This window comes from Centroberyx gerrardi, chromosome 11 (genome assembly GCF_048128805.1).
Source record: "Centroberyx gerrardi isolate f3 chromosome 11, fCenGer3.hap1.cur.20231027, whole genome shotgun sequence".
Taxonomy (NCBI): domain Eukaryota; kingdom Metazoa; phylum Chordata; class Actinopteri; order Beryciformes; family Berycidae; genus Centroberyx; species Centroberyx gerrardi.
The window spans coordinates 15,216,846-15,238,369 of record NC_136007.1 but is presented as its reverse complement, the minus strand read 5'-3'; the positions used below and the strand labels follow the sequence as shown (position 1 = coordinate 15,238,369).

Here is a 21,524-nt window from a genome sequence, read left to right as displayed (position 1 = left end):
GTGAGAAGAGCATGAAAAAAAGTACTGGGAAGAAAGTTCTCACCAAGTTTCTCCGGCCATTGAAACAGTGCTTTCTTTTGTACCTCTCAGCGACGGTATAGATACCAGTTCTTAAAGATATAGTTGTGTTTATTATCGATGGGTCTGCCGACGCTGGAGTTTAGTGATTCTTTCCTGGACAGTCCAGAGTTTAGAGAACGGCTGCAGTGCCATGAGATAGAGCTGGAGCGCACTAACAGGTTTATAAAGGACCTCATCAAAGACGGGAACATGCTCATATCGGCGCTGAGAAGTAAGTAGAGTGAAATAAATGTCTTGTTTTGGGGGTAAACTGCGTGTTACAGTTAACACAAACATGCGTATTTGCACTGCTACACTAATAACAGTATAGACAATCCAAGGCCACCAAATAGACGCAGAGCTTTTGTCCTACATTTGTCTTAGTTTAGATTTCTATTCTGTTGTGTTTGGATTGCATTAGCTCTGTAGTCACATAATGGGCCATAGCCTAACAGTTGCTGATTCAGAGTCTAATGGGGCTTTTGTCTACTAATGGCACTGGGGCCATTAACATTCATTCAGTGGCACAATAACATAATGACCAGTATTTTGGGCTGGAGACTGCATTGAAATGTATTTACCATACATACCATACCATTCTGACTAGAATACACTCATGTGCTGTAATGATTAAATAATAAGACATTTACTAATTGCCCCCAAGAAGGAGACTTTGTTTGGTATCCTCCCAGACATAGCCTAATATAAAAGCATAAAGACAACATAGCACACAAAACAGACATACACATTTGGTTCACAAAGAAAGAACCATTTTGTAAGTTTGTAAGTTGAATTGTATGGTGTCCCCCCCTCCTGCTGTATTTGTAAAGAGTTTTGTACTAGAGAGGGTGGCTCTCATTTGTTTGGGCTTGCCTTTGATCACCTCACAGGAGAGCGCAGACACACACCTACACTTTGTGGCTACCGGTGGTTTCTTTGACTCGTCTGACTGCTCTCTCTTGCTGGTTAAGGTCATTGGCCCACACACTGAAGCCTGCTGTACACACAGATGATGCAGAATGTAGGTTGGGTGTTTTGGGACCACACAGGGATGAAACAGCATGGACAGTGCGTGATTAACATGAACCGCTCCTGGCTTGTACTGAAAATACAGGCATTTCAGCATTTTCTTGAATTTTAACTCAAATGTCGACTAATCAGGTTCCTCTGCAAGGAATTTCTGAGGTGATCCTGTGGCTGGCGGTGCCTTTGATGTTAGTTAAGGGTTTTGTATGTCTTTCTTGCATTGAACCTGGCCACCATGTCCTGGGTTGTCTTTATGTTGATCTCCAGATAGGGCTGGGCGATATGGTTGAAATCAATATCACAATAATCATAAGGGTTTTTTTCAATATCAATAGGCCTATATATCATAATATGGCTCATGTATCCAAAATCACGTTAGCCTAAATAATCAAATTCATGTTCATCCCATTAAACCGAATGGTAATGTTAGGTGTGATGTCAAACAAAACTGAAATTTTGCAACTAATATTTCTAATATACCTCATTTTGTCAGAGTTCTTAAATAAAATTAGCTTTTTATCATCAATTTATCAATTTACAGCAGAATTGTGGGTCACAATATCCCAAAATCACCATATCATCACAATATGATTCCACTGAAATATTGAAAATCGCCCAGCCGTATCTCCAGGCAGCTGTCTGGACACCAGGTTGTGAAGTAAGGACTGGCAGTGATGGAATACTCCACTGATGGTTGTATCATCAGTGTATAATGCAGTGGTGTGACTGAAATGGTGCCTTACAGCTGCTGGTGTACAGATTATGAGTAGTATGAGTGAGTACAGCCTTGTGTCGCCCACACATGTGTTCCCCTAAGAGAATAAAAGGTGGAACTGAGCCGCGTCTGTTGTATTCTATTTGTTATAAAGACTGTGGTCGGCCCGACACATTATTGGAATGTTGTTTGGACGCGTAAACACAATCCGAGTAAGCTTTTCCATTAGAGTTTTTGCGAGGTGTGGCAGTTTGTTTACATCAAACTTTCACTCCTCAAGTCTTAGCACTGGATCAAGTGTGAGAGTTGCATAGGAAAATGCCATGGGAGCAGTGTGACTGCAGTTTATGAAAAGTGGGAATAATTTACATTGCTTGTAGCCTATAGGGGAAGAGGAACATGACATTGTATCGAATCAATAATTACCTCATACAAAATGGCATAAAGTGCATTTTTGTGCTTTATATGGAAATAGTGTAATAAGATTATTCTTATAAACAAAGTAAGATCAATAATTAGATTAACTGTGTGCATTTTTACAGTGATTGTTTACAGTGATTGTCTCTCTCTTTCTCTCTCTCTCTCTCTCTCTCTCTCTCAGGTCTTTCTCTGGCGGTTCAGAGGTTCTCTCAGTCTCTACAGGAGTTCCAGTTTGAGTGTATTGGAGATGCTGAGACTGATGATGAGATCAATATAGGTGAGGTGCAAAATAACAACAAATGTCACTAATATGTAAAACATGGACAGTCTTTCTGGATTGGATTGCATGCTGAAACCATGTACAAAGTTGTGTGATCTCTCTTTTGCAGCTCAATCCTTAAAGGAATTCTCTCAGCTCTTGAGCACCATGGAGGAGGAGAGAAGACGATTGGTAAGAATAAATGTGTGTGTGTGTGTGTGTGTGTGTGTGTGTGTGTGTGTGTGTGTGTGTGTGTGTGTGTGTGTGAGAGAGAGAGAGAGAGAGAGAGAGAGAGAAACCCAAAATACGGGTCTGCATGTTCTTACGTTCCTATCCTTGTGATGATGTTTAGAAACAAAAATTAGGACATTTTGTTGGTGGTGTCTTTGAAAAGGGGCCATTTTAATCTTAGGGTTAAGGTTAGGGTAGGAGCTAGTGGATCCATAATATTTGGTCAATAAGTAGGTCAACAAGTCAACTACAACAAGGTATAGCAGTATACATCTGAGCAAATGTTAGATGGTATTTTACATATGAAAGACATACCACTTTGGAACTTGATGTTCCATTTTTTTCTTCATTCTTGGCCTGATTAATTACCTCCATCCATTTACCAGATGTGAAAGTGTGAAGTTTCTCTGTAGAGATGTTTAGGTCCATTTAAACCAGTCATTGTTAACAGATTTGGATGGGTATAAAGAAAAGATTGTTTTCTTTGAACTATTGACACTTCCAGTGATGCAGCATGGGTGTCAAAATGGTAGTGAAGCAGTCTATTATCATAAAAATGTACCTAGACTAGACCAGTCACTAAAGACTTCGCACTGTCTCTGTGCACTTTCTCTCTCTGCATACATTTCTAAAAAGCATTTAGGATTTCACATCTAAAAACACTGAGTCCCCGTGGTTTGAATGCTGAATTTGATTTGAGGCCATTCATATAAAGCTGGCAATGCTGTGAATATCCATCATTTCTGTGATTCTAATAATGTGCTATGTGGTAGTTAAGAGGATCGTGAAATACATATTTGCCTTGATGATTTGCATTATGAGGTTAAGGATTCAGTTACAATATATGATGGAACTGTGAAGACTTCTTTCTATATTATAATTAGAGAAAATTGTATTATTGTTGCATTTAACCGTGAATTGTAATTATGAGATTGATAATCATGAGCTATGTGACGAATCTTCTGAACATATGTATAGATTTATCTTGATTGATAATATGGGATTAAGGTTTTGTTATAACGAAGGGCCTCATGTACTTTATTTGACAACCTGCGATGAAAGGGTTGTGATGAAGAGATGAACAGTTTGTGCTGTGTGACCTGTGACCTGGTACAGATACACATAAGCAAGCAACTATACTTCCCCTGTATCACCTGGCCAAGGCCATGTAGCTGAAAATGTTTGGTGAAGTTAGTGGAAAAAAAACTAAAAGAAAAGAGAAGAGTGTGTGACTCAAAAAAGCCTCTTGTCTACACCTCATTGGATGTGCATTCTTCCTATTGCAGTTTAGACTAATTGCTCTCTCTGCAGACTTTACAGAAATAAAATGTGTGTGACTATGTATTTATTTAATTGGGACTATAAGAACCACAGATTCCCAAAGGGTCATAGAAAGAATGAACTATGGAAAGGATTCTCCTTCCCCTAGGCGTCTTGCCTTGAATACTGGACTTGATTGTGTTGGACTGAATATGCCACTGAACCCCCAGAGCTCCTTCTAAACTAAAGGAATGATTTTTACCAAGGTCTAAGCCATTAAGTTCCTTTGCCCTTTCCTCTTACTGGATAAAAAAACAGAATGGCACTGTTGTCCACCAGATTTGTTGCACTCTCTCTATTGCACTTCCTCGGGATAAAGCTGCCGCAGCTTGGAGACAGGGTAGCAACCAACAAGTGCATCACTATCTTAATGAGAAAGCATGACTTGGCAGATGTCACCATCTGGCCATCAGAATTTCAGTTTGGAAGAAGGTTGAAGTCTTTGTCAGGCATCTTTGACTCGGTGCACCATAGACACCATTTTGAGCACAATTTCCCCAGGCTCTAGTCTAAATCTGGTGCTCACACCAATCTAAATCAAAAATTCCAAGTTAAAAATGCAGGCTAACGTCAGTGTGCGCTCCGTAGCGACTTGGAAGAGATCTATGATTTAGAGACCCTGACTCAACCGGAGGCCTTTGCTTTGTGTGGGAGTGACTGGAGTCTGGCACAGTCTGCGCGTATGCAAGCTTGTGTGCATGTGTGATGTATGTGCATATGTGTGTGCTGCGTCCGTGTCTGTGTGTGTGTGTGTGTGTGTGTGTGTGTGTGTGTGTGTGTGTGTGTGTGTGTGTGTACGTGTGCGCGTGGAGTGGTTGCGGAGGAAGCATGTGGAACCTATTCTGCCAATTCCCCAATGAGACTTTGAGCACAGCCTTGACTGCCTGGGAAAGTCTATAAAAGGGGCCTGTGTGTGTTTGTCTGCTCTCTCTCTCTCTCTCTCTCTCTCTCTCTCTCTCTCTCTCTCTTTCTCCCCCTCTCTCTCTTTCATTTTCTGTCTGTGTGTGTTTTAATTATATGCTTTTCCATTTGGAGTGGCACCACCGAAACACTGCTGATAGGCCTGGACTGCTAATAATACCATCATTATTGAGTTATAAAGGGCATCTCTGGTAACTGGATTACTCTGAAAGAGTAGCTGTCTTAAGCAATCAATCAGTCAGAGTAGACTTTATTAAGATAAGACAATGCTCTTCAGTCCTTTAGTTTTGAGTGCCACCCTGGATATTGTGGTTTGTTGAAGAAATAGAAAAAAAAACAGAAAGTGAAATGTAAGTCATGATAGAGAGCTGGGCATACAGCTATTCAGAGTCAAATACTTAAATATGCTAGACAAGACAAAATACCTGACCAAGACTTGCAATATATAGTCTCAAGACTGATGAGGATCAAGACTAAATATGAACACCAGAGCTCTACTGATCTACTGCGTAACTTTTCTTACTCTTTGACATGAGACTCAACACCAACCACACCCAGTCAATTTCCTTGTACATGCAGTCAGTTGCAAAAGTATTGGGACATTTCTGTAATTCTTTGGGGTATTCTTCTGGTGAAATTTGCAAGTACAGACTGTCAGCCATTGATCCTGAAGCCCTAGTTCACCAAGTGTTTGTGTTGTAAAGAGCATATGTTATACTTAAGAAGTAACATAATTATAATGCAATGCTATTCACTAACGCTGCCCAGTGAGCAGAGAGGTAGCCTACTTACTAATAGTGGCAAAAAAACTGCCTTATTGCACCTTTGCTCGTCATGTCAATGTTTAAATCTTGATTTTCTTTGTGAACATGAAAATGACTTGGAGGCAAGGCCGTGCAATAATTAGAAGCAGCCAATTCACTGCATTTTGCAACATCACGTCCCTCAGATCATGGTTAGTCAAAAGAGTTTGTGCAGTGTGATCAGTTTGGCAATTCAGGATAGTTGCTATCAATGTCACCAGAAACACATCATCACCAATAAATCAGGCAAGGAAGAGAAGTTATCCAAGAATACATCTGTTCAAACTGAGAAACTGAAATTCTTGGGAAGAGTCAGTTGATCATGGCATTGTTGGATAACAAGCAAACATGTTTGAGCTATTTGAACTATCAAATTGCTAATATTTTTCATTTTAGTAGCATTAGAAATGGCATGAGACTGCACTTAAGTGCCTACAGGAATTCATAAACAATGACTTTAAGTCAGGTTTGTGCTTGGCATAACTGTGATATTGATATGATTAGCACCTTGGATAGCTCTCCTCTAAGCTGTTGGGCTTTTGTTATGCAAATAGTTAGTAAATAAACCATATGTATACGAGATCCATGAATTGAATAATGTTTTATCCCTGAAAACAGCGACTGTTGCAGTGAGAACTCTGTCATATAGTTTGCTTGAATGTTGATGTACTTCAACACTTACAAATGTCTCATCAGAAAATAAGGCAGTCCCCCAAATACAGTTGAGCAAAATACGGGAACAAATCAATTTCAAATTTAAAGAAATCTAAACCTGATATTTGCTCTCATAAAAGTGTGAAGTTGGTGATCCATCAACCTCAGGGCTTGATATCTTCATTTGATATACTCATGAGATTCCCTAAATGCAGCACTGTGAGATTTGAGTAGGATGGATTGTGTCTTTAGGGTGCTTTGTTTCAGTGTGAAATACACAGATGACTTGATTACTGATTTAATATCCAGGCCCTCAGTCAGTTTACCATCCCACCACTGTTCCCCAGGTTTTATTGCTGGGGAGAAACCGGCCAGATGTGACTCCATATTCCTTTTTTCTCTAATATTTCATGTCAGTCTCTGCTACTGAATAAAGCAGAAATGCCAAGAAATTAGACTGTGTAAAACAAAATTGTCACTGTATTCCATTTATTTCTTCTCAGTCCCCTTTGATACAAAACATGAGCATCTGATTAGCAACCAGACTCAACAAACTGGCTGTTAGAGCCACTTCACCTTGGCTTGTAGCTAATCAGAGAAAACACTGAGACGTCTCCATTAGGGCTGCAACTAACGATCATTTTCATTGTCGATTAATCTGTCGATTATTTTCTTGATTAATCGATTAGTTGTTTGGTCTATAAAATGTCAGAAAATGGTGAAAAATTTCGATCAGTGTTTCCCAAAGCCCAAGATGACGTCCTCAAATGTCTTGTTTTGTCCACAACCCAAAGATATTCAGTTTACTGTCATAGAGGAGTAAAGAAACCAGAAAATATTCACATTTAAGAAGCTGGAATCAGAGAATTTTGACTTATTTTTCTTAAAAAATTACTCAAACCGATTAATCGATTATCAAAATAGTTGGCGATTAATTTAATAGTTGACAACTAATCGATTAATCGATTAATCGTTGCAGCTCTAGTCTCCATCGCAGCCCCCATGAAACAGCGCAGCATACACAACACTGACTTGGGTGTTGTCTTATTTCTGTCATTGGTCATAAAGTTTACTGTTATGACTTCTTGTCTCTGAGCTGGCTGTTGTGGTTTCTTCCTCTCTCAGATCCAGAATGCAGATGACGTGTTGATCTCTCCACTGGAGAGGTTTCGTAAGGAGCAGATTGGAGCTGTTAAGGTATAGTTGTGTTGTTTGTATCGAAGAGATACTTGAACAGAAACCTTGGATATGTGCTCTCAAAAGATGCACAGTATGTGTATCAGTGTCTGAGAGCAGAACAGACCAAATTGTTTTTCTTATTAATGAATACAGACTCCAGGCTAGCTCCCAAACCTCAATAAATAGGAGTAGGAGAGTTGATTATTAACATAAAGTAATTGAGCCAGTTAACCCACATTTTGACCTTTTCTATAGAGTGCTATAAAACAATCACAGCTGATAACCAATATGTCAAAGACCCTCTGCTGTGGTTTTAACCTGGCCAATAGGTGAATTAATTGGTTAAACTCCAATGAGCAAGTTGTGTGCCTGAATTATCTAACGCTCTGAAGAATTTGTTGACCGTAGGCAGTGATCAGACAGATAGTCCCGCTCTGGTCTGGTCCGTCTCTCTCACCCAGCGGTCAGAGAATCCAATTTGTTGGTCGGACACACGATGGATCACAGTCCAGTGTCAGTAACAAGGTCATGGGAACGGACGCTCCGAAGGAAGAGAGAGAGCAAGACATTGACAGAGAGAGAGAGAGAGAGAGAGAGAGAGAGAGAGAGAGACAGAGAGAGAGAGATAGTTCAAGTCAGAGAGACTATAAACACAAAGTGAGTCTGGTGTCTGGTTTCAGCAGCTGTCTCAAGTCTTATAACTCAGTCTATCTCTCGTTTTCCTCTCTGCTCTCTCTCAGACAGACAGAGAGAGAGAGAGACAGTAGTGTCATACGGTTGGCAGGGCCCAATGAACAGAAGAAAAAATTTTCAGTGATGATCGGAGCGCCCCCTCAGCCTGTAGAATGTAGCAGGAGTGTGTGAGCAACACATGCACACACAAATGTTGTTTTCCCATAGAATGACCCAAGAGTTGCTGGGTGTTTGGAGTTAAGAGCTGCAGCTGTTCTGGAAAATAGTTAGTCATGCTCACATGCTTTCCTGTGTCTTTTGGCAATGTCTCTTTATTTAGATTACTTAATGGTCTCATTGCGCTTCGTCTTAATATATTGGTCCTAAAGCTGAAATGTTAGTTCATCCCAGAATTTTCTGAACTTTTGTCACTTGCGACAGAGACACACAGGTGCAGGTATTGGCAGGGTGCAGCTACCAGTTTGTCTTAATACTTGTTATGATAACAAGGTTTTCACTTATTACTTATTTTCAGTTGGTTGGCAGCAAAATATGTTGAGTCAACATTTCAAACATTATATAAGGCTAAATGACTTTATTGCCATTATTGCTTATAAACTGCATAGAGTGGCATCCAGAGAGAGGCATCCAGGCCCTGTTGGCCAGTCCAAAGTCAAGACTGAAAACAAGTGGAGATCAGGCTAGCCAAATTGAGGACCAAAGGTAAAAATCCACCTTTGTAAGCTTTTAGTTCATGCTAATGTCCTCTTCTCATCCATTTCTCCCTCAGGAGGGAAAGAAGCAGTTTGACAAGGAGACAGAGAAGTACTACTCTGTTCTGGAGAAACACCTCAACCTGTCCTCCAAAAAGAAAGAACCACAGCTACAGGAGGTAAACAGTGATTCCCAAAAACCCACATCAAGTTCATATTACATGCGTTAGGAAACTTGACGTATTTGTGCTGTGGCTGTTCTCGTTGCAGGCAGATTCACAGATGAGTAAAGACAGACAGGTGTTTTACGATGCCTCGCTGCAGTATGTCTTCAAGATTCAGGAAGTGCAGGAGAGAAAGAAGTTTGAATTTGTGGAGCCGGTGAGTTACGTATACACAAAGACCATTTTTATATGCAGTCTTACTTACTCCAATAAAGGTCAGAGCATTCAGAGTATTCACAATGTGCTTTGTATAAAACATAGTGCTGCAATTTTAGACAAGTTAATGGAGGGTTGTTTTGACCTGTATATTCACACTTAGTCACACATTTCCCATTTGTAATGGTTGAGATGTTTTATTGCTTATGAGAAGCAATAAAAATGTTTTTAAAAAAAGTGTGAGGTTTCCAACACTGAACAGTTGTAAACTATTATTATTTTAGCTACATGCATTAGACTGCTGACCTCCACCTGCACTCTGCACTTAAATAGCACAATATGCAAATAGGCAACTGTTAAACTGGTAACATGTCATAACATGTTTTTGTTATGTGATGTATTTTGTTTCATTGTAATTATTGTTTGTACTTTTAATTGTATTCTTTATATTAGATGGGAATGACATATTCACTAGTACACAATATTTCATCACAAACATATGTGACCTGCTCTATCATTTCCAGTCACATTGACCCTCAAAGCATTTTGAGTTTAATACACTGTTGGAAAGAGGAGAATTTAAGCTTTCTGGTGATATCAAAATTATCTTTGTACTCCAAAGATTGAGTGAGATGCACCCCTTGTCTTGACTGTTTCCAAACTATGTTTTTGAGAAAAAGGGCCTCAAAGTTTGAAGTCAATTCTGAGACATTTATTCAAATAAAGAAATCATTCACATCAGGTTGAGATGCCTGACAACTACGTTTTCCTGCGGATGAAACAATAATTTTAATTAGACAATAAAGTGAACGATGGTCAACCTGTTACTATGCAGATGTTCATTCATAATTTTAAGGGACACATAGTAAGGGAGAGAGGGACGGGGAGAAGTGTTGCCAGGTTTTTAGCGACAAAACCCTCCCAGTGCCAATTAAACCCAACCCATAAACAGCCCAATGATCAATGAAACCAGTCCAAAATAACAAGCCAATAACAAAACTCCACAATACAACCCTGACAAACTTTATAAACAACGTTTTAAGTCCTACAGCATTTATAACATTTCCAAGTACATTAAAAACGGCAAACCTGGCAACATGAGGAATGCGAGCTTTGTTGACAAACTAAGCTAGTAGTTCTGCTTGTCACCATACCTTTATGAGCTTCAAAACTATATTTAGCGTTTGAATTTCACAATAATCTTTACACAGAATGAAAGCCAAGGCTTTATTTTATTAAAATCTGATGAAACCCCAAAACAGCCAAAAATCGATCTTTTCTCATAAAATCACGTTTATCCACAAATGCGCCATTGTGACTTCCGACTGAAAATGATAGAACGGGTCACATATATGATGGATCAGTCTTTTTTGTGATGCATGTAAACAGTTTAATCAAATTATCAAGCTCAAGTTCAACTTGACCTTGAACTTGAATCAAATTATAATTGCAGCAAGGGCATTAATGACTGTGTGACTGCAAACATGATCATTGAAAGACAGCCAAGGCAGGCTCTCGCATACACACATTACACACAATGATTGGCCAAAGATGAAAGTGTTTAAGTGATAGATATCAGTAAAGCCCACTTCCTGTTACCATGTCGGAACTTCCTGTATGGAGGTCTCTTCCGCCTGAGAGAAAGAGAGAGAGAGAGAGAGAGACTCTTTGTTGTTGAGTAAACAACGGCAGCAAACTACCAGCTAACCAAACTACAGGCAGCATTAGTGGGTTTCTCTCATTAAATGTTTATTTTTGTATGTGTGATTCAACAGATGACTAACAGTCATTCTTTTGTAATTTTCTCATTATATTTCCCTCTCTCCACACCCAGTCCTTCAGCTTACATTTCTCCTGCGGTTTTCTCTCTCTCCTTTTCAGTTATTAGCCTTTCTGCAGGGCTTGTTTACATTCTACCATGAGGGCTATGAGTTGGCCAGTGAGTTTGAACCCTACAAGCAGCAGCTTCAGTTCAACCTACAGAATGTAAGTGTGTATGTTTACTACAAGCCTCTAGAGCAGACCTGGGCCAAATCACATTTGCAAATACTTTGTTAAGTTTGGTTTGGCCTTCTTGCCACATATGACAGTGCCAGACAGTTTATCCATTCACCAGAAAGTATTTGAAAGTCAATTTAGGATACTTTTGTGTTTAGCTGTCACTAGCTGACATGTCCTGATGTGGGAAACTCCACACATCTGATACTCCCTGCATGTTGAAACACACACTCTGAATTGTGTTTTTAACTACAATTTGAGATAGGCCTGGTTTAGAGTACAAATTACCAGTTTTTGCTGCCTGGACAGCTCCCACTTTCATTGACTGGTACTCCACTGTGACAACAAAAGCAAAGGGCTGTATCAAACATTTCAGTTGCCTTTCTGTTTGTCTTTTTATTTACAGATACATATAAAATATATAATAATGGGGTAAAGTGCTTTTTAATTTACTAATTGCTGTGAAAAAATGTAACAACAATAATTCAACATTCTGGAAGTAAAATATGGCTTGTCTTACCACTTATCACCCATCTAAAAGTGAAAATGGGTGTATAGTTGTTTGTGTGGAATGAAAACATGACATCTAGCACCTTCTGTGTTGCAACCACAAGGTTAGGGGCCTCAAACCTTTATTTTATTTTATTCTATTTTATTTTTTTAACAGACACACTATTTAAAATGCATGTGTTCTATGAGCCACGAGAAATTAATGTGCTGGTTGGACAATTAAAGGATGGTTCTCCATTGTGTGACTGTAATAAACAAGGGCTCGGTTTACCATCATCACAAACACACACACAGTCATCACTGCGCTTAATAAGACTTGTAGTCTAGAAACACACACACACACACCTCCACACACACAATGAGGCGCTGGTCGATAAAAATAAATGCAGACTCACTCAGCTCGTCTAAGATACTTGCCCAACCATTCGCACCATTCTCATACAAATACGTATACAAGCTTCCTTTGTACTAGTCGGTACAGTTTCTTCCAAACAGAACCATAAACTGTGTGTGTGTGTGTGTGTGTGTGTGTGTGTGTGTTGTTTAGACACGTAACAACTTTGAAAGTACCCGTGCGGAGGTTGAGAGGCTGATGAAGAGGATCCGTTCTGCAGAAGCCGACTTCAAAGCCCCTGGCTGCTTTACAATGGAGGGATATCTGTATATACAGGAGAAACGTGAGATACTCAAAAACACACACACACTTTCTTCATGTCTCTCTCCCTCTTTCTCTCTCTCACTCTCACTCACTGCAATGCTTTTATGCTCAAGGACAACAAAAGTCGTAGCTACTCAGCAGCACGTTCTTTCTCTTGTACACAGACACGCTTACATAGATATAGGCGTTAACTTGGAAAAGATTTTCTATGCAAGCAAAACTCATCTTTAGTCATCTATGCCACACTCTTCTGCTCTGTAATGTGTTGCAGGTGCATTGGGCTCTGCATGGACCAGATACTACTGTACATACGAGAAAGGCTCTAAGATGTTCACCATGAGCAACACAGAGGCCAGACCAGCCAGCAGACAGGTGAGCTGGTACACAGAAAAATCTGAAGATAGCCCCTATTGTCAGGGAGAATACCTTGAGGTTTTAAAATATTTAACTCCAGTGTTTGTTTGCTGCAATATGAAAAGCTCTCCTTTGCTAAAACCTAACCTAGTGACCCAATGACATTCAAAATCCTTACAAGACTTTTATCTTCTCTCCACACATTCAACAAAATGCTGAGTGCGTGCTGCAACCGTATCTCCATGTTGACAGAACGGCGTGGTGAACGGCGCACCTGAGACGTTCAGGCTGCGCTCGTGTGTCAGAAGGAAGACGGATTCCATAGACAAACGCTTCTGCTTCGACATCGAGGTGGTGGAGAGGTGAGCGGGGAGGATAAACCGGAGGGTGTGTGTCCGTAACACATGAATGTCTTTTGAATAAATAAATTGATAGGGAGATGTACGGCTAGTGTCGGAATGGGCTCGGGTAAAATGATCCTTTCTCTCTGCAGACATGGCGTCATCACCCTGCAGGCTCTCTCCGACTCCAACAGGCGCCTGTGGATGGAGGCCATGGATGGGAAAGAACCTGTATGAACATGTCCAGCATTAAACAATAACAATAACATCTGGAAAGCGTGTAGGCTACATAGAAAAAGTGTCTAGATTGTGATACGCTCATATGATGATAAAGTGTCAGTGATACTGGGTTCATCACTGATGAGTAAGAGCTTTTGTACTGCCCTATAGCATTTTAAAGCTCTACCATAAGGTAACTACGCAGCTAGAACAACCCACATCTATTATTATATTAAAGACAATTAACTTTGTATTATCTTAAATATAACAAATTTAAATGTATGACGACTATGTTTTTACCCTATCTTCCTTTCTTCAGATCTACACTCTGCCTTCTTTGCTGAGCAAGAAGGAAGAAAGTAGGTATCCTGATTTATTCTCTGCAAACGTGATTATTATCATATTATTTCTTAATATTTCCTACACTGTATCAGAAATGATGGTAGAAATGTGTGTGTTTGTTTTACAGCGTTTCTCAATGAGGCAGGCTTCAACTTTGTTAAGAGGTGTATTGAACTGGTGGAAATGAGAGGTAATTCATATTGTTAAATTAGGCATGATTCTGAGAGAAATGCATTTGTTCTGAGTTTTTACATTTGACAGTGTTGATGGAGTATGTTGAAATATTTGTTGCGTGTGCATGTAGGCATTAACACACTGGGACTGTACAGGACTGGAGGAGTCAACTCTAAAGTGCAGCGGTTGATGTCTACTGTGTTTGGTGAGGAACACACTGCCTCAGTATGATGTTATTTCCTGCACAGAGAAGGTTTAATCCAGCATAATGTTGCATAATTTAAATGGTGTAACAAAAAATCGGCCATCAGCCATTACGGATAATTAATTTGGTATCCACTGATATTTCCCTATAGCGGCCACAGCTCCTCCTGACGTTCACCTGGATCCAGACACCTGGGACAACAAGACCATCACCAGTGGCCTAAAGAATTATCTCAGGTAACATACTGTACATACCAGCATTTTCGAAATAAAACTGCTCATGAATTATGAACTGAGGTACAAGATGCTTACGATTTCTAATGTATGGACAGGTGTCTGGCAGAACCTCTGATGACCTACAGACTGCATAAAGATTTCATCAAGGCTGCCAGTAAGATCACTTGTTGCCTCTTTCAAATCATAAAGCTGTTCTGAACTGAGCTGAATAAACAACCACAGATATGATGGATGTAATTCTATCAAATGTTAACACGCATTCATGCAGGTGCAAGCTGTAGTTTTCCAACTCTATTTGGATTTACTGCCTCATGCTGTATCTGTTATGGAAACAGAACGGAGGAATCACCTCACTTTACTCTCCAGCCATTGACTGTACTCGCTTGTTTCACAGAGTCTGATGACCAGAAGTATCGAGTGAGAGCGATTCATGCCCTCGTTTACAAACTACCAGACAAAAACAGAGAAATGTTGGACCTCTTAACCAATCACCTTCTCACGTACGTACCTATTCACCAAAAAAAACACTTTGGCTTTTCGCACATTTTGTTTTCCTAAAAACATATTTCAAAATGCAGTAATTTTTCGTTCTAGATTTATGCAAATACTCTTATCTATGAAGCTAATTTGGGTTTTATGATGTGAGGTGGACCTTGCTTTGAATACATAAGCATTGTGTGGAATTGGTATTTCTCTCTCAGTCAAGTCCTGTTCCTGAAGTGTAGATGAAAAAATAAATAATCTTCCTGCCATTATAGGTGAAATCATGTAGGGTTAGCTTTCAGTCCATATTCTCTATGGACTCAATGGAGTCAATGGGAAAGTAGGACATAGGAAATAGGAGAATCTCGCTGAAGCGCGCACCTAAAATGCATACATGAAATCACTGTCAGCAAGTCAGTTTAGTCCAAATAACAAGCAAGTGAATACTTTTACAAATTGAAATGAATGCCATTTTATAGACTTTTAGACTATCCTCTCCAGTTGCATTGAGTAGAGTATTTAGCCCGAACAAATCCCAAATAAATGCATTCGGAAATACAGTATATCAACATCAAAATGTGCTGATAGTCAAACTGGCTGACTACATGTACTAACATTTAGGAAGGGGTTGCCTCTTTTAATTGAACGTGTCTTTACCTGTCCAACTTTATATTATACCATACATTTTAATAGTTTATTCATTCACCTTAATTTAATACATTTCTGTTATATATTAAAAATGCATGCAAAATTATGTATGTGGGCAGGGTCTCCGCTCATAGTGACCAAAACCTGATGACTGTCTCAAACCTGGGAATGATCTTCGGTCCCACGTTGATGAGGTCACAGGAAGAGACGGTGGCAGCCATGATGAACATCAAGTTCCAGAACATTGTGGTGGAGATCATCATTGAAAACCACCATAAGGTAGCCCTACACACACACTCACACACACAGACACAGATACACACACAGACACACACACCTTATTGCGGTATGTGTGTGTGTATGGTCCTCTCAGATCTTTGGCGAGGCCCCGGACCCCTCCGTCCCGCTGCCCCAGGCCCCGGCCTCTCGGTCCGCCCCTCGAAGGAGCAAGGCCATCTGTCTGTCATCTGGGAAGAGGAAGCCCCGCCTCTACCCTCCGGCTCTCTGCCTGGCAGACAACGACAGTGAGTCTTACTGCAGCTTACAGCTTATTTATCTCATTACTCAGGACTACCATGCCCCATTACCTGAATTTGAATGACCTAGTGAAAATAAACACCTACACTGCCTTCCCATTAATACATTTTTCAAGACAGTGGGTGTTCCTCCTGATTTTTTTCAAGTCACAGAAAGACAGAGAAACCTCTAAACTGGCGCAGCTGGAGGCATTGCATGCTGGCACAATAAACATTGGTCAGATGACATGACCTTCACTTCTATCCAACAAATATTAGCAGTAACCGTTGCTTAAAAGAAAACTTTTTCTGTGTCTCAGATGCAGACAAAACTCATTAGTCGATCATAGTTTATTCAGTAGACTGCTCACATTGTGGAATGTGTGGAATGTGCTCCGACATACACATTTACTATTCTCTCTTCCTGTTCCTCCAACCCAGTCTGGAAAAATCTGCCCTAAATCACTTCAGCACTGTTAAAAAAACAGTCATTGGTGATGTACCTCCATTTCTGGGCTCATTTTGTTGTTTGGTGGAGTATTTTTCTTATTCCTGTGGATAACTGGGTAAACATAGATGATGTGACGTCATGTTGAGATATTTCCAGTGCAGCTTCAATGGAGTTTGATAGCAGAAAAATGTCCCAACTATTTAAAAGATCAACAAGCTCAAGGGCTTCTGTCTGGATCACTTATGTTCAGTGATCATGCAGGGAAAAATCCATCAGAGAAGAGGCAAATACATATTACAATATATACTGAACTGTGTATTACTGCTAATGGAATTTGGGCAGTGGAAGTGGGATTTGGGTCAGTCCACTCACCTTTTTAGTATTTTATTTATTTTGGTAGTTGGAAAGCAGAGAGGGAGCCAGAAGGGGGAGACACAGGAAAGAAAGCTCTGATGGGATTCAAACTTAGGCCAGCAGGAGCACACATGTGGCAGCAAATTTGACCATTTATCTATCTGTAAGCACTGAACTTAATGTTAGATTTTCCCTCCAGTGTGCCACTTTTCTGTCTCTCCCACCAGGTGACACGTTCAGCAGCAGCCCCAGCACGACTCCGATGGGCAGCCAGGAATCTCTCTCCTCCCACTCCTCTGAAAAGAACGGCTTGTCGCAGACCTCCCCCCCCCTCTCTCCTGCTGCCGTCCCCACCTCCTCTTCCTCCTCCTCCAGGCCCGTGACATCCCCCCCCATGGCTTCCTCCAGCTCCCCGTCCCACCGCTCCTCAAATGGGAAAGACCAGAAGAGCCAGGCAGACAGCGCCACCTCCCCTCAACTCACCCCATCCTCTTCCTGGACGTCCTCCCAGTACGCCCCGTCCCAGCAGCCCTCCTCCGTCTGCTCCTCCATCTCCTCTCTACACTCGGCGGCGGAGAGGAGTCCGCCTGTCAAAGGGAATTCGACCGCCGCCTCCTCCTCCTCCTCGTCCGTGAAGGAGCCCAAAACGCCCTCCAGAGCCTCGTCCTCCGCCTCGCTGCAGCACGCAGCAGTGGAGCGCGCCTCCTCTCTCAGGGAGGAGCGACCGGTTCAGCGGGCGTCCTCCACCTGTTCTCTGAAGATCGCACACTCTCCGGACCAGAGAGTGGCGTCCTGCGCCTCCTCCGCCGTCACGGAGGCCAGAGCTACAGACACTACCTCGCCTTCCCGGCCACACAGGGCCGCTTACAGGACTGCCTCCTCCTCCTCCTCCTCCTCCTCCTCCTTGTTTCCCTACCAGCTTTCCACATCCTCCTCCCTCACCTCCCTGCACATATCAGAGGGTGCGTTCATTTATCGTCTCTTTTTGCACCTGTTTTGCACATGAAAGGATGATCAGTGATTAGGTAAAACATCAGTCACACCTCTGCTTATTTTTGGTTCTGATTGCCTGTTTTCTACTCTAGATTACAAGAGCTGTCACGGTTCGGTGCAGAGTCTGATGTCGCTGGACCCCCAAGACACACCAGCCAAACGCAAACACATCCGCAGCGGCTCCGATCTGACTGCTAAACACCCTGCAGCCACGGCCAGCAATGGCTACCAGAGGCCCGGATCCATGTAAGTATCCGTTTGTGATCATTTTACTTTGCTGTCCACCTGATATCTCAGGCGACATCTCAGACTGTCTGATTCAGACGAAACTGGGAGGGATGATGCATCTTTGCATTGTGTTCCAGCATTTAAAATATTACACTGATCTGCCTAATAGGGGCGCTATAATTAAAAGTCAAATTTTTTAAGTCAAATGTGATATATCAGACACCACTGGTGCAAATGGAGGGATGATGCATCTTGTTACTGATGTTTACTTGTTTTTTTTTTTTAATACTAAGTCTCAGGAAATGCATTCTAAGCACTGTACTTTGGGTGACGATTTCTATGTGTGTGTGTGTGTGTGTGTGTGTGTGTGTGTGTGTGTGTGTTACAGACTATCCTCCAGAGCACCACTGCGGGAGAGTGCAGTATTCTCCTCAGCACTAGATGTTTGTCCCAGAGGAAGGTATGTCCATTTCAAAGACAGAAAACAGTAACTTTTGACCCCTTTCTTCCTGTGGCCCAACCTTTTCAGCTGCGCAGATCATCAGGTGTAAATACTGCACCTTCATCTGACATGAGTCATTAAAGATTCAAATCTGCAGCAGCGTTGTAAAACGCGCTGATAGATGGAATCCTCCTTCACTCTCTTGCTATCTCACTCTGTTCCACCTGCTCAACCAGCAGAGAGTATAAGTCACTCTGACAGTCGGTCGGTTGGTCCCAAAAATTTCAAAAAACTTTACTGCACATGTGTAATGTAATGTAAGGTAATACACTATTTTGACCAGTGGCTATAGACAATAAGAAAATCAATACATTATACATGATTTCTTTATTTATTGCACCAAAATTTCAGTTTTCCTAATTGAAACCACTGAATGTATGATGATGTGCATTAACTATAAACTTACAGAGCACCATAAGCACGTTAAGGCCCTGTAGAAATGCTATGGGAATATTATACTGATTCTTTTTTTGTTGCTCAGTGTTTTTAGGCTGTATTTTAGCCTACCGTCAGCTCTGTGCCTATCAATTACTATCTAGCCTAAAGTAAACTTTTTATTGTGCCAGGAGTTTAGTTTCCTGATTGAAGCCACAGACGCCAAACGCCACACCCTCTCAAAGCACCAAGCTGGTCGCAGCTGATCACAAATGATGTGCTTGTTTCTCTCTTTAGGGAAGCAAAGGCCCTTTACTCCTGTGAGGCAGAGCACAGCCATGAGCTCAGCTTTCCCCAGGGGGCGCTGTTCTCAAACGGTAAGTAAACCACACACACACACACACACACAGTCCTCACTGCCTGCTGAATCTTGGTGTTCATGACACTGTCTTGTTATCAGACTTGCTGAGGCGACTTCTTTCTTTGTGTCTGCAGTTTACCCGTCTGTGGAACCAGGCTGGCTTCAGGCAACGTACAACGGCAGAACAGGCCTCATACCTGAAAACTATATTACATACATGTAATAAACCAAAGGGTCTCGTCACATTAACCAATAACACAAAGGTCTAAGTTTAATAATCTAGATTCTAGGGATCTACAGTACATGCAGTAATATTCTGTGCTGCTGATCGAAGATATAATATATTTATCATGTAACTGTAACTGTGACTGTTATTACTGAACAATATGTATGTTGGACTACTATGGCTGGATATGAATGATGAACAAAGATATGTATATGTATATCTGACTACTATACCTGAAACTGATTAACCAGCATGTGATAGACTAGACATTATGCCTAACTGCAGCGCCACAGGCAGCGTCCTTGGTGCCCGACTTTTCCTCCATTCAAACGTGTTGGTTTTGCTCAATCGATGTTGTCTGCTGGAACAATGTTGTCTGCTCTCTTTGACACGTTTCCACTGGTCTTGCTGTGATTTTGATACCTAACGTTAATGGTAGTTTCTTTGCTGTAACCACAAGAAAGGTACCTGCAACAGTTTATCTACAATAGGCTACAAGGAAACAAAATTTTTTATCAATTGTAATTTATGCATTTTTAAAATTATCAATCAAATTCATTTTGTAGTTGTGTGTTTAATCCCTTGTCTCTGGAACAACATGTATCCCTGCTGGCCTAGGATTGAATCCTGCTATAACCTTCTCTCTCTCTCTCTCCTGTCTCTCTCAGCCCTCCTGTTGTCTAAATAAAGGAAAAATACTTTCCTTAAAAAAGAACAAAACAGCCACTTTGTATTTGTAGATTCAGTATATGTTCTACATCTAGGAGGGATGGAAATGTTCCTGCCCTGTTGCCTTTTTTGGTTATTACATGGGTAGTGTTTGTGGAGCAGAAGTAGCTCAGTGGTTAGAGAAGCAAGCCTGCGTCCAGAATGTCATGAGTCTGAATTTCTGGACTGTCTTGGAAAATCTGGGCAGGGCAAGAGAGTGAGGAGCTCTCCCCTCTTTTTTCAGCTGCTACTGCTGTCAAAGTGCCCTTGAGCAAGGCACTTAGTCTGCATCTGCTTCAGCGGACCTGCTCAGTGGCCAACAGTACGACACTGGTAGTGCTGGGCAGCGCCTAGATGCTGCACCCCAGACTGTCAATATTAATGTGTTATAAGAATATGTCAACTTGTCTCGTTAAATAATTAAACATTGGTCCAGGTTATGGACGTTCACACTAGTCAGAGTTTGGATGTAGTTAAATGAAGGAGGTGTGGAGATGGCAGCACATTAGATTTACCAATCTACTACCAAGATAATCTAAAGAAATATATTGGTATTTTTCAGACTTTTTGGGTCATTTATTTAATTGGAGATGGCAGCCAATTAGACTTAATACAGAACTTGCCCGCTCAACTCAGAACTCTTCTCGATGCAGTGTGGGTGCAGACTCTTGTGCATACAGTTTAAAAAAAGAGGAAAGTCTGCATTACCTAATAAATTATAAAGATTTATTTTAATGCACAGCAGCAGAACATGCTGCATGTTTCAGCATTAGGCCTTAACATGTTTGTTTCTTTGTCTACTGCTGTACGTTAAAATAAATCTTTATAATTTATTCGATAGTGTGGAGTTAAATCTTTTTTGAATCAGCCAACAACACTTGCCAGGCTGAACTACCAAGATAAAGGAATATATTGGTATTTTTCAGACTTCTTCGGTCATTTATTGCACTTAAATGTTTCATTTTAGAGTAGTAAGTAATTTCATTGCATTGCGTTGTTGTTATGGTTTGGTGCAAGTCCCTTGAAGGTTTACTGATAACAGGGTGGTTTAGTGGTTAGAGAAACCCTTCCATAACCAAGGTCACAAGTTTGATTCCCATAGTGGTCAATGTGTGTGTCCATCAGTAGCCATGTGTCCTGTTGAAGTGTCTTTGAGCAAACCACTGAACCTCTACCTGCTTCCTAAGTCTCTCTGGATAAGACCATCACCTGAACTGTGAAATGTGGTCGCTTACTGATGACATCATGACTCAACATCAGTTGTGGACTTGGAACCAAGCTTAACGGTGT

General features: G+C 41.0%; 1 protein-coding gene across 2 annotated transcripts; it reads left to right on the top strand.

The window, feature by feature from the left end:
* Positions 1-20,596, top strand: arhgap42a (Rho GTPase activating protein 42a). Of its 2 annotated transcripts, XM_071898087.2 has the most exons (24): positions 1-292; positions 2,403-2,498; positions 2,611-2,672; positions 7,535-7,606; positions 9,051-9,152; positions 9,244-9,354; positions 11,235-11,339; positions 12,409-12,538; positions 12,791-12,891; positions 13,126-13,235; positions 13,367-13,445; positions 13,753-13,792; positions 13,903-13,965; positions 14,080-14,154; positions 14,306-14,390; positions 14,486-14,544; positions 14,785-14,890; positions 15,641-15,800; positions 15,895-16,045; positions 17,069-17,803; positions 17,927-18,080; positions 18,451-18,522; positions 19,237-19,316; positions 19,435-20,596. In XM_071898087.2, exons 1-24 carry the CDS (start codon positions 139-141, stop codon positions 19,521-19,523), a joined length of 2,991 nt encoding a protein of 996 aa, XP_071754188.2. In that variant the 5' UTR covers positions 1-138; the 3' UTR covers positions 19,524-20,596. The 2 variants fall into 2 exon arrangements, with proteins under 2 accessions (XP_071754188.2, XP_071754189.2); XM_071898088.2 differs by lacking the exons at positions 14,486-14,544; positions 14,785-14,890.
* Positions 20,597-21,524: the final 928 nt, after the last annotated feature.